This window comes from Diadema antillarum, unplaced genomic scaffold (genome assembly GCF_040938485.1).
Source record: "Diadema antillarum isolate AM-2024a unplaced genomic scaffold, OU_Dant_1.0 seq00000271_RagTag, whole genome shotgun sequence".
NCBI classification, from domain to species: Eukaryota; Metazoa; Echinodermata; class Echinoidea; order Diadematoida; family Diadematidae; genus Diadema; species Diadema antillarum.
Genome location: NW_027271306.1, coordinates 117,781 through 131,096, shown reverse-complemented (window position 1 = coordinate 131,096; position 13,316 = coordinate 117,781). Strand labels below are relative to the sequence as shown.

Here is a 13,316-nt window from a genome sequence, read left to right as displayed (position 1 = left end):
TTCCTCGCTCTAGTTACACTGCCTCTGCTTGTACTTGGCAAACAGTTTCTTCCAGTCGCTGACCACGTCCTTCCAGTCTTCGAAGCTCTCCTCCCACTCGCGGAGCCCCTCGCTGGATTCCGCGCCGCTTCCTGGTGCTTGGATTATAACATTACATAATCAATTTAAACCGAAGTTGTAATGATGAAGATGAAGATGATAATGGTAACGATGATGATGATGATGATGATGATGATAATGATGATGCTAATAGTCACATTGATAATTTATAATTGTGATAACGATGTTGATGATAATAGTTATTGCACTTATAGTTGTAGTAGTAATGACGATACTTAGGATGCTGACGAAAAATGATACTACAGCTGTGATTATGATCAGAATAATAATATATACTGCATGGATAGCATCTTCGGTTACGTTACTGTTCTTTCCCTCAGTGCTATCATAATTGCTACTATAGTAACCGCACCTGCACGATACTCGCCACGACCAAACGAGTAAATTCAGACTATACATACAAAGCCCAATTTATTAACAGTATTCAGTGTAATACGTTTTGGATCCATTATAAATGATTTGCTGTGGTTCAGATCATATGGCCTCCTGCGAGGAATATTATATAGAGTTTGTAACATTTTGACTTGATTATAAACATTAACTAGTATCAAAATAGGACGGAGACATGGGAAAGGTTGAAGACATCATGGAAAATGCTAAAGGGCAAATTGCTGCTCATAGAAACTTGAATGGCTGTTGTCGTCAAACTTTCAATCACAATCATGAAATATGTTAGTGGGAACACGTGGCAAAAGCTTATTCGAGGATTTCCGCTGTGCTTGGGTGTAGCGGCAACAAACGATTGTAGTCTGCCTTAAAAGCGGCAGGAGTTTGCGATAGGTTTCATTATTTTGATAACTCGTATACTCTGCGTATTTACTAGCCCGTCCCAAACAAACAAACAAACAAACAAACTAACTAACTAACTAACTAACTAACTAGCTAACTAACTAACAAACAAAACCAGTGAATGTAGACTGACCTGTAGTTAGAAGGTTAGCGAAATACTGGTTCCAGAAGCTGCATCTTCTGGCATTGAGGGCCCTGCCTTCTCCGAGTTCGTAGGACAGTTCTTTGTAGCGGAGTTCGGGCACCGTAAACACTGGCCAGCTATCCTGTCCCTCGCCGCTGGGGGCGTCGAAGCTGGATCTGCTTGGGTCTCTGCCACAGACATTGTTTATAGAGAATATTGACCTTAAGATACCAAGTGCTTGCTGCAGTTTCATCACTTTTCACAACGATGACATAAAGAATGTCACAACCTTGCATGTTGGTTTGGTTTTCGATTACGCTTAAAAGCTACATAGGCCTAATACAAGTGGACGTTCCAACTGAAGTTTAGTAAAAGTGTGGTGAATTTTGTTCGCTTTCCACTGGGGTTCAAGCGAATAATACTTGAACATCCTTTACTACCAAATCATAATTGTCAATGTAAATGACATGGAAATGGCGGAGATCGGACAAGATTTTTTTTTTATCGCGTTACATCTGGGGAATACATAAAGGCAAAACGCAAGAGGGGTGCCGAAAATTGGCGCTCTTTCGGACACAGTGCATTGTGTAGGAAACGAACGGAGTCTAGAAATACAATGTATAGCAGGAGAGAATGACCTGACAGCATCTACTCCCTGAGAAGAAAGCTCACCATGAAATAAGAAACCATCATTAGAAAGAATGAACAGGATCGACAGCGGAGAATATGAGAAATGAGACAGGATTAAAGGGTAGATGTATATAAAGATAGAGATAACAACAAGGACGACGATATCGAGGACAAAGACGATGAAAGAGAGAAAGAAGGAGGGAATAGCACGAAAATCATGTCTCTTAATTATCAACCATTAAATGCTTACCCCGATTTGGCAAAGTTTGTCCAGAACTTCATGACCTTGGCGGAGAGAGCTGCCTCGGCTTCCGTCACGTTGAACCCGGCGTAGATCCTCATCTCCGGAGTGAAGACCCAGCCAAACACCAGGGGGATGTCATCGGCGTGGCCCGCTCCAAACCAGGAGGGAACTTCCAAGCCCCCCAGCGAGTAAATACTCCTAATTTGATTCGGGACACAGAGCACACAGGGCTATCTTAAATGCATCTTGTGCTTCTTACTTTATCAATGTTCGGCTACATTTGACCACAGACATTATTTACTAAAGTTGGTTAGTAGCTCATTAACAGAGCCACTTTTTCCATCACAGTGTTAAACAGTGTATCTGGTTTGAATGGACACTCAATGAAAGGCTAAATCGACACGTAAGGTAGATACATCAGCATTCTTCACAGGTGACAGAGGAATGACGATGGAACCAGGGGAGGGAATGAATAAGATTTGAACAGACTCCTAAACCCAACTCTCCCGCTTTAACGTGCTTGTGCCATTGCGTGTCAACGTATTCAGCTAACAAAATTTTACTCTGATGAATTCCTTTCCGCCCCGTCTATGCTAATCAATTTTGTGTCCCGTGTTTGTATTCATATTCCCTTTTTATCAAAATTATTATTCTTTGATCTGAGACTGTCGGAAGGCGCTAGTGTCCTTTCAAGCCTAAGAGTTTGTTGTTTTTTATAAGCTGTGCATGTTCATTGTACTGTTCGGATATTTGATTCGTTAGACCCTGATGGAGTCGATCTTTAAAAACCGCCAAAGAATCTAAGTTTGATTTGAAATTGTTGTGTATAATGATATGCTAAATTAGCTACTTCCTGTACAATTTCAGTCCAAACGCTATTATGAAATCCGTCACTATTTCCGGATCTTATAAACCATGTTACAATAATTATAGGTTCAATTGAACGTTTCAATTTCATGCACGCCTCTCTGCCTCTCATTAGTTCGAGGCCGTTTCTTGTAAAACCTAATTGTTTTCATCGCTGCCGGCATTCTCACTATCTATTCGCAGGTTTTAGGGAAAAGATGAGCATTTCTTCATATTGCTAAATGGCTTAATATTTAGACAACAAGTTGTATAATCCTGAAAGAGTATTCGGCAATTTCATGAGGCTTTCGCGGTGGCGTATCTCAAATTGAACATTTTTTTTTTTTTTTTTTTTTTGGGGGGGGGGGAAGTGGGGTTGTTTCGTTGTTGTTGTTGTTGTTGTTGTTGTTGTTGTTGTTGCTGCTGCTGCTGCTGCTGCGGTTGCTGTTGTTGTTATTGTTGTTGATGATGCAAATGTGGACATTTTGAAGAGAAAGTAGAGAAAAGTGAGGCACTTACTTCGTCGGGACGAACGTCATGTAGTAGGTGAAAACGGCGTCCCCAAAAGCAGCGTGCGCCTTGTGCATGGCCTCCGCAGGGCACGCGAAGTGCGTGTCTCCCATGAAGTCGATCCCCGATCTCCACTGGTCCCCTTCCGGGTCATCGGCCACCGTCCAGTCCGTGTATTCCTGCAGGACGGCGTTGTGGAGGAATTCGTCCGTGATCTCGTAGAGGGATAGGCCATCCTTGACGTACTGCCGGAAGGTCTCCAGCGAGACGGGCGGAGTCGGGTAATCGGCGAAGAGGGAGAAGAAGGTGCCCTCGTCGGCGGTGTATCCGGAGAGGACTGCCGCCCTCTTTAGGTCTCCTCTCATCAGGAGGTTGACGGGGGTATCTTCCAGAAAGGTGCCATCGAGCGTTACGTAATGACTGACGTAGATCTGATGACAGAGTTGCATAAAGCTAAACTTAAGTTTCTATACTGCACGTTGCATGATTTTAATAATGGAAACATTATACCAGAGCTTTTCAACCAATCAAAACCAAGGATTTGGCTAAAATTGTTAGAGACTGACAACTGTCATGAAACGGTGCCTTAATGATGCCCTCATCTCCCAGAGTAATTCAAACAAATTTACAATCTATGCTTCTCTTGTGAATTCCTCTTTTCCATACAGAGATAAAAAATAAAATTGTATTTGCTTACTTGTTTATTTATCGAAACACAATTTATATTACTATAATTGTGTCCATGTTTTGTTGAAGCTTATGTGATTCAAGATTCCTTACGATATTCTGTACTCCTGTAAGCGTTTTGTATATTACTTTGTATTAGTTTTCATGGAAATAAAATCAGTTGAATTAGAATTTGAATTATATTCAGCGCAGTGAAACTCATAATCTTCCCCTCTACAATGCTCTTCCTCCCCCTCTTTCTTACATATGTATATATATATATATATATATATATATATATATATATATATACATGTATATATATCAGATATGACTGTCAGTATGTGTGTAAACATAGTCTATACTCACTGCCTCAGCTGCTTGTCGAAGATCACTCCCACCAATCTCTCGGAGACACTCGACCAAGGCAGAGGAGTCTTCTACGTCACAGCCGACCACCTCGGCGAGGCCTTCGACTTTCTGCATCTCATACTCGCGCGAATCAATGAATGCCCACGTAGCCAAGGGCGAGCCACTCTGTGTATAATTTTGTTGGAATATGGGGAAAAATTAAAAGCAAATCACTTTTATATTTAATAAAAACCAAGGAGCATGGCAGATAGGGCCTTTCCAGCCCGATCCAGCTGTTCCCAGTTGGATAGTATGATCGTTTTATGTGATGTGCGTTATTTGTCTACTGGAAAGTAGGCCTTCCATCCACAATGCATCAGTACTTTATGATTATCATTACATCAGTTCAATGATCGGCGATCATAAATATTGTCGATTATGATTACGGAGTAATCGATGACAGACATCTTGAATCAGTCTAACCAACAAATCAGAGAACCTTTTTTTCCAAATGTAATTGTCTTAATTGGGTTCATCTTTTTGTTCGTGACACATTGTTACCAATGACGGAACACGTACCAACCGTTCACAGAGCTGATAGCCTAAATGGAGAGGTATCAAGATTATGAGGTATTAAGATTATGAGCTTTAATTTGCATTTCCAACGGTTTAAACGAGACTCTCACCTGCATGATAGCTTGGTTGAAATAACCGCGGCTCAGTTTGGAGAGGAGATGGAAGCCCACGCTTGCGCCGCCGGCGCTCTCCCCGAAAAGCGTGATCCTGTTCCTGTCTCCACCGAACGCTGAACAGTGAAAACAAAATATATACATGTACCATTAACTTTTTCTTCTGAGTGACGAAATTGTCATAATACAACTGCATCAATTTCCTTTTTTCTTTTATTTATTTTTGCTTATCATGACCTTTGTGTATACAGAATTAGATTCGCCTCTGTAAACGGTAGTAATTCGTTCAGTTTCTTGTGTTGCTGTTGTTGTCGTGTTTTACTGACGAACACTGATACAACCGTGACTCGGTGTGTATAGATGTTTTAATGACAAACCAGTGCATATTTGGCGTTGAGTGATGTTCGTTATTCCTAAGATTCGTTTTTCCAAAACACACAAATTCCCCATCATACCTACTTTTTAGTTGATATGAACATTTGTGGCGTTTGTTAATCCGAAAAAGGAAAAAAAAAAGGGGGGGGGGGCTCGTTGTTCCGAAGGTTCTTAATCCAAAAGTGAAATAGGGTCGATATTCCGAAGGTTCACTTATCCAAAGATGCAAAACAAAAAAAAGAAATGAAAAAAAAAACTGTGCGTACTAACAAACCCATGGAATTGCGAACCTTATCTCATATTTGGAAAAACCTTCGGAAAAACGATCCCTTTTTTTCCATTTTCCATTTTCCATTTTCCATAACTCTGGCATCTAGTGATGACAATGTCAGTGATAACCCGGCCTCTTGGTATATGGCCCTATATTTTATAGGATGTTCGGTGTTCGTTATGAATGCCTTTTTTTTGCATAAGCTTTGTGTCTTTCTTTCTCTTTGTCGAAATTAAATGACAGTTGATATTAAGTGTTTATCTCATTGTCAAATTTTGAATCGAACCAAATGTGTTAAGTTTTCGAAGTTTCATTCGGAGTTTTTTTGATAAAAACAGAAATCGCATTAAATTCAGCTGAATGATGTCCCTCACCTCCGATGTTGTTGTAGATCCATTTCAGGGCTGCCACCTGGTCCAGCATGCCGTAGTTACCCGGGGCAGCCTCATCCTCTGGGGTAAATGGAAAATAAGATAACGTTGAAGTTAAACTACCCGACTGAAAGAAAAAAAATCTAACAGCAGGCAAAAGATTAAATAATCGTGACTGTGGCTCTTGTAGGCCCAAACTCAACACAATATTATAAGTGGACAGATTTAGAATTGATTTTCCCTCATTTTAGTATAAGAGCAGCTACTAAGACCTGCATGTCTTAGAAAATAATGAAAGTATCTAATTTAGACAAAGTAACAAGTCATAAGGGGATATTCAAATATCACATTTTGCCATTGCATAAATCTACAAAAGAGTATATCAAATGATGAAAGTACATCATGATGCAATTAACATTCAAAGATAATACCGCTAGAAATATTCGGGTTGCGAAATGATAACATTTTATTTCACTCGCTCCCGCGTGAAATTTTGCATTCGATTCCATGCAATTTTGACTTCTTAAAAGACACACCAGGGACTTTGGACAGTACGTACGATGCTATACTTATCATCACTCAAACCACAAGGTTTAACGTTGACACTTTGACAATGTGTGAAAAGGGGAAAGAACGTTCAATAACGTTATATTGTACACAAAGCACAGGTTTGTCATTGATTTTTGAAAAGGTACACTCCTGCTAACCCACAGGGAAGGAATTAAGTATGTTTCAATTGCGTTACTTTGGGTCTCTCTTTATTTGAGGTCATATGTCATCTTGCTATTCAAGAGACACACACGAAAATTGAGAAAAATTATAGGAATCAAACCTGGAAATATATGGAACTTCAACTTGACTTCAAGAACTGGTTAGTGAGTGGTCCTGAATGATATTTTTTTTTTCAAATCTGCAAATTTGATCTCGTATCATGTGTTTTCATTGAAATGCTGTTTCAACATTTTATTTCGGTTAAGATTTAAATTTAAACTGCAATTTTCACGTCTTCGTAAATCTTGAATCGTAAATAATGTAGAGTTTGGAGGAGGGCTGGATGATGTGACCAATAACATGTCTAGATTTACAATTCAATAGCAGGCTTCAGTTTGGGTCCTAACAACCCTTGGCTAACAACGCAGTGAGGTATCCTGTTGTTCCCTCTAATACAAGACAAATGCACTCCGGAAAAATATATTCAATCGTTTAGTTGGGTTCAGATAGATAAATGGTATTTTATTGAAGTACAGTATTCATGTCTCGCAGTCACACGACTGAATTGCACATAAAATTACATCGTAAAAGAGACAGCAAATATCACAAAACAAGTATTCATTCAAAAGAAACACGTCAAGTACTGTCATTATAAAAAAGGTCATACGAAAGGACATGTAGACCTACAAACTGGGCAAGCCGTAAACATAACATCATAACAAAAACACAGATGATCAGGGGTCGGTATTCACACTCTCTCTTTCGACACCTCTCTCACACGCCCTTTCGCTCTTTGTCACGTTCACTCGCTCTTTCTCTCATGGTAATAAATGGTCGCGGGGTATAATTACTAACTTGTCGTGAAAGTGGCGAAGATGCCGAGACGGTAGTTGACTGTGACGACGATCACGTCCCCACCTCCAGCGCCGACGAGCGGAATGCCGTTGTAGGCGTAGGACATGGCGGTGCCCTCTGCGAACCCACCCCCGTGGATCCACACCATCACCGATGCGTTGACTGGCTGCAATGTTGTCAGTGGAAACCCAAAAATGATTGTGTGTTTCACGTAAAAGTCTAGGATGCTAGTTTTTGATGACACAAATTAACCTCTAAAGTTTAAAGGATTAAGAAAGTCAGTTCTCATAACATATTCTGCTCTGGTAACCGATTGAGAACACGCATGGAATACAATAAATTTACTCCATAAAAGATGCAACCTTATTGGAAGTTCTCTTCCTATGGAATAGGAGGTATACTGATTAAAACTTAATGGAATTATGAGCTGCCAACCAATTGGTGTTCAGTACTTAGTATTGCTTTAAACAAATTAAAATGCATGAAGAAGTTTACAGGAAACGATTTAGATATAAGGCAATTGTGTCACACATGAATATGTCTCATTTGATCAAACACAATGAATGCAGAAACATTAGTAATGAAAGTGCTACCGTCAGAAATATACGAGGCACATTGAGTATAGACAGATTAAAACATAAACAACAACAGCAGCAGTAGCAACAACAACAACAACAACAACAACAACAACAACAACGTGACACTGATTGGAGGTGATCTGAAGTATAGAGAAGATCAAGATAGCGGAGAAGAAAGAAACACGTCAGAAAAAAGATAGGGGAGAGATAGGGGAGAGGGGAAGAACAAGTTTGAATCGAAAGGTATAGTGCCTATCAAATGCAGATACCATTGAGGAGGGGAATTAGAAAAGGGTAGGTAAGGGGGGCAGAGAAAAAGAGATGCGGGAGAGAGAGAGAGAAAAAAAAAAACTTATTGCCATGTTCTGTACTCTCACTTCATGGCTGTGTTTGCTTGTGAGGTTGTTTGTTTCAATCCCCCATCCCTATTATTATCTACGTATTTTCCTTTTCCACCATGTCCTACCGACGTCCACTTCAGGAAAGTTGCATAAAACAATCAAGCTCACACCTGTGGGGAGTGACATTGTAGGTTTTTAGGCCAGATGTGTATCGACGACTACAATGTGTGTTCAATGCGACATTGTACAAGATCAGAGACCGAGTTTATCAGTCAGTGCACTCTAATTATTTTGCACTCTCTTTTCTTCCATTTCTAGCAAAACAAAGAAATGAAAGCAATTCACCACCCTCACCTGAGTGTCTGTAATAAGGAATGGAACAGTTGCAGGGGTGTGGTCGGGGGGGGGGGGATGATTTAGTTAGGAGAAGTACAAAATCCGCTGGAAAGCAAACGCCGGAATGTTTGAACTTATCTTTCTGCAACCATATTCCAATGTTGTATGTTCCATCGCGTCATTGATGGTGGCAGGAAATTAAGGATTAACTTATATGGGGAAACTGAAAAGTGTCCCAGAATTTAAGTGGTCCTAATTTATGAAAAAAGAAGAAGAATATAATCAGTATACAGGGCCGGCGGAGCGTTTTCAAAAGTGTGGGGGCCCACTTCCGGGTTTCATGAGCTAACAAGCAAAAAAAAGAAAAAAAAAAAAGGTTCTCAGCTCATCTCCCCTTCCATTTCCAGGTTTTTTCAGCTGACAAGCCACTTACGTACTTCCGGGTTTTTAAAAAAAAGTGTGGTGGCCCAAAGTGATGACACCTTGTGTATTCTTTTGTATGGTGCACAAAAAGTGTAGGGGTCCGAGCCCCCATCACGGCCCCCACGGTTCCGCCGGCCATGGTATACACAAAATGTCATGATACCCGCATGCGCGCAGAGACAAAAAAACAAACAAACAAACAACAAAAACAAACAAACATATACAAACAAACAAAACATTGACATGCAAGTTGTTGCATTATCCTCTAGACCTGAATAGCAAGAAAGAGCAAACTACAAGCAATATTAACATGATTGATCACATGAAATTTATGAAATATATATTCTATGATCCCTTCACAACTAAATGAGACCTAATGTTTTATCAAGCTGTGGTTATTACATCATGTCATATTTAGTCTTTTCAGTCTTTTTATTTCTCTTTACGCATAAACTTACATTCCCACGGTTTTCAGTCACGGAAATTACGTGAGTATATCAGATTTCCAAGAAAAGGTAATAAACGGAATTCCAACCTTCCATAGTCATGCCCAAAGCACATGGAAAGGTACATACTTTATATAGGTTTATCTATCTGTCAGGTTAAAAAAAAAATGACATTTCTTTTTTTACTTGTTTCGGTATCATTCATAATGAGTAGTAGAAACTGATAAATCAAATGCGGGAGACGTAATCTCTAATCTCTATTATTTTTTCAATGGCCAGTCTGTCCTTGTGTCTTCTTACTATGTTTAACGGCTTAACTTACACTGCACTGTATAGTATACATTGGAAAATCCGAACGTATAATCATTGATACAGATCATGATCCGAATCACCCAGGACATCTTTTCACCAAAACTGCTTTATCTTGAAAATCTCATCGAAATTTGTTCATTACCTTTGTTAACGACAGACAACAAACAAACAAACAAACAAACAAACAAAACAAAGTAATAATGGCAAAATGTAATGTTCAATGAGGAGATAACAAAAAGGACTGGTTCGGAAGTGTACCTTAGGATTAGGTACGAATACGTTGAGGTAGAGGCAATCTTCACTCTGAGTTGGGTAAATGGGTGAAGGCTTCTGCAAACAGGCAGGCTTGAGTTGGGAGGCATCGTAGTCTCCTGTCCAGGGCGTCTTACTTGTTGGGGCGCTAAATCGAACAGGAGGATCAGCAAATGGAACTCCCTAAAAAAAATATATATATATATAAAAAATAGGTAAGTTTAAAAGGATTCAATATCATATCAATATGAGTAGAATGAAACCAAAACACAGTTATTGTTTTTATACACATACAATTTCGGTATTCTTAATAAGCCACAACAGGTTTTGTGATGGTATCTCAACTTGACTATAGTAAATTCGCAAGACGCACAATAATTGCTGTGTTATTAAGCCGGAACCCCCAAAATTCAATTCAATTCAATTCAATTCAATTCAATCATAGTTTATTTCCAGTCAACGAAAATCAAAAAACATAGTACAAATTTCCAATCAACGAAAATCAAAACATAGTACAAAGTATACATGTCATGAAATGATATTGTTCAAACATTTGCAAAAGATTCATGTAGTATCCGAGATAAATCATATAACAACATATATTTATATATATATATATATATACAATAATTAGGAGGAACAATACATATATACTTCGTGGGCGTGCGGAAAATAGATTCGATTATGGAAAATAGTGATCCACTAAAAAGCAAAGCTTGTGGGACGTGGATCGCTAGATAAATAATGAGTAAATGATATAATATTCGAGGGTTTTTTATAGCTATTATATTTGATATAGATTATTTAAATCATTTGTAAGAAATATTCATGTAATTATATTGAGATACGCAAGTCGGGAAAAAAATAAAAATAAGATATCAATGTTAATGCCCGGACACAGTTCATTGAACCACGTGTACCGGGAAAATATGACAAGGACAACACACTCGTACGCACATTACCCACACACATATAAGACGCGAGACAGTACCGAGAGGAGAGAAGACGGTAACAATACAAGTCTACGAAGAACAAAAGACAGGAAAGGAAGAGGAGAGAAGAAAGAAGAGAGGTCCGCATACAGAACACGCCAAGTGCTGCGACATCAGGACAGGTGAAAGCTCAAGCATGAATTAAAACAATTTAAATCATCTAGAATTATAAGTCGAGGGTAGATGTTTTCTGAATTTGTATTTAAATGTGACGAATTTGGGGGAATCTTTTAAACTATTATCTAGATTATTCCAAAGTTTGGGTCCGGTATAAAGAAATTTACTTTGGGCATGTGCGGTTCTCGGTTCCATGACATTTGCTCCCGCGACAATTGCTCTCATGAAATATCTGCACGCTTAGCCAAACATAAATTCTACCCACAAATATAACCCTAACCCTAATCCTAATCCTCACATCAAACTAAACCTAAAACCCTATCACAACACTAACCCTTACCCTAAGTCCTTGGAGAAAATAAGACCGGAGCAATTGTCGCAGGAGCAAATGTCGTGTCACCGCGGTTCTCATTAGTGGAAGATGAAACTCATCGGATCGTCGCGTGGGATAGTTATGTACATGACTGTTTCGATGAAATAAGTCATGAAATATTTTAGGTAAAAAATTACTGTTATAATTGAACATAAACTGGCCAAGCTGGAACACATACAAATCTTTTATTTTTAGTATTTTATGGTAAAAAAACAAAGCATTTGTATGTTCTCGGGTATGTAGATTAAAAACAATTCTCAGCGCTTTCTTTTGCAAAATAAGAAGAGAAGAGATAAAACGTAAATATTGTCTGTTAATCCAAAAGTTCTAGGCTTGATTTATGGAAGCAAGATTAATATGGACCTTTAAAATGAAAATTATACAAAAATCTCTTCACAAATATCTTTATTACGATAGTTTTAATCAACTTGTACATGACAATGTCAAATAAAAGTGCATTGTGAGGATTTGATTAGGTGTAATTAATACCCACTCTACTGATATTTTTCCTGCAGCTAAAAACGAACAGGACAGGTATAGAGCAGGCAAACATGCAAATGATAAATGAAAATGTGGTTATTACGATTACAGACTCAAATGCAAATTTGAGAATGTGTCAATGAATGGAAACTGTACTTTCTCACTTTCACATAATGAGGCTAACCTCGAATTAAAAAAAAAATGTTATTGAAATATCTAATTTCCAATTCAATTCAATTTATTTTCACATCAATAAAATGAAATACATATAGGCCTACTGTACAAGATGACACATTTATCAATTCAACTGTTTCACGATTTGAATGGAGCGAAAAAAGAACAATGCACATTTTGTAATTGCAATGTAACAAAAATAAATATATGACCATGAGGAAAGAGTATAATCCACTGAAAAGCAAAGCTTAAGGGCGTGATCACTAAAAAACAAACAACAAGACCAATAATACTAATATAACGTATTTCATGCTAAATTAATCCATGTGCCATTGGAGCATTTGATCATTGATCTATAATGCTAATTACGACAGCATATCGCTAGCAGTTTACAGATCGTTACCAGTTAACATATCGTTAATACAATGGACCCTTCAGAATTGATTTCGGGATAAAAACAAACAAACAAACAAACAAATGAAAAAAAAAGAACGTTGAAATAATATGTCATGGTCCAAAAAGTGCCCTCTGATAAATAATTCTTATACGTCTACTTACCAAAAAGATGTCGATGCCTTGTTCTACGTTAAGATGGGTATTTTCTTCGAAGATGGTCGAGACTCCCACCAGAGTCCCTTCCTCCACCGTTACACGAGGTCTCTCATCTTGCGCTCTCGCTAGGGCGACAAGAGCTACCAGCACGCAACAGAAGCGCAAAGCCATCTTTGTCCAGATCCCGTCACCAGGTCCCTCTCTCTCCTCAACGATCGAGCTCCCCGGAGATTCTAACCTGAAAAGTGGGTTTCTCTCACACTTTTATGCAGATCTCTCGCCAGGCATTCAGTCCATTGTCTCTTATGTAAGCTGCATGACCCTTCGAATTCAAATTAATTAACTTCACGGGGGAAGTGTGGGTGGTTGGATGGTCACATGCAGGAAA

At 38.8% G+C, this 13,316-nt stretch overlaps 1 protein-coding gene across 1 annotated transcript; it reads right to left on the bottom strand.

The window, feature by feature from the left end:
- Positions 1-9: 9 nt before the first annotated feature.
- LOC139729933 (acetylcholinesterase-like) lies at positions 10-13,099 on the bottom strand. Its single transcript, XM_071640855.1, has 10 exons — positions 12,935-13,099; positions 10,247-10,423; positions 7,553-7,718; positions 5,990-6,067; positions 4,967-5,085; positions 4,299-4,466; positions 3,273-3,694; positions 1,914-2,105; positions 1,043-1,221; positions 10-131 (listed from the first exon to the last, which is right to left on the bottom strand). Exons 1-10 carry the CDS (start codon positions 13,097-13,099, stop codon positions 10-12), a joined length of 1,788 nt encoding a protein of 595 aa, XP_071496956.1.
- Positions 13,100-13,316: the final 217 nt, after the last annotated feature.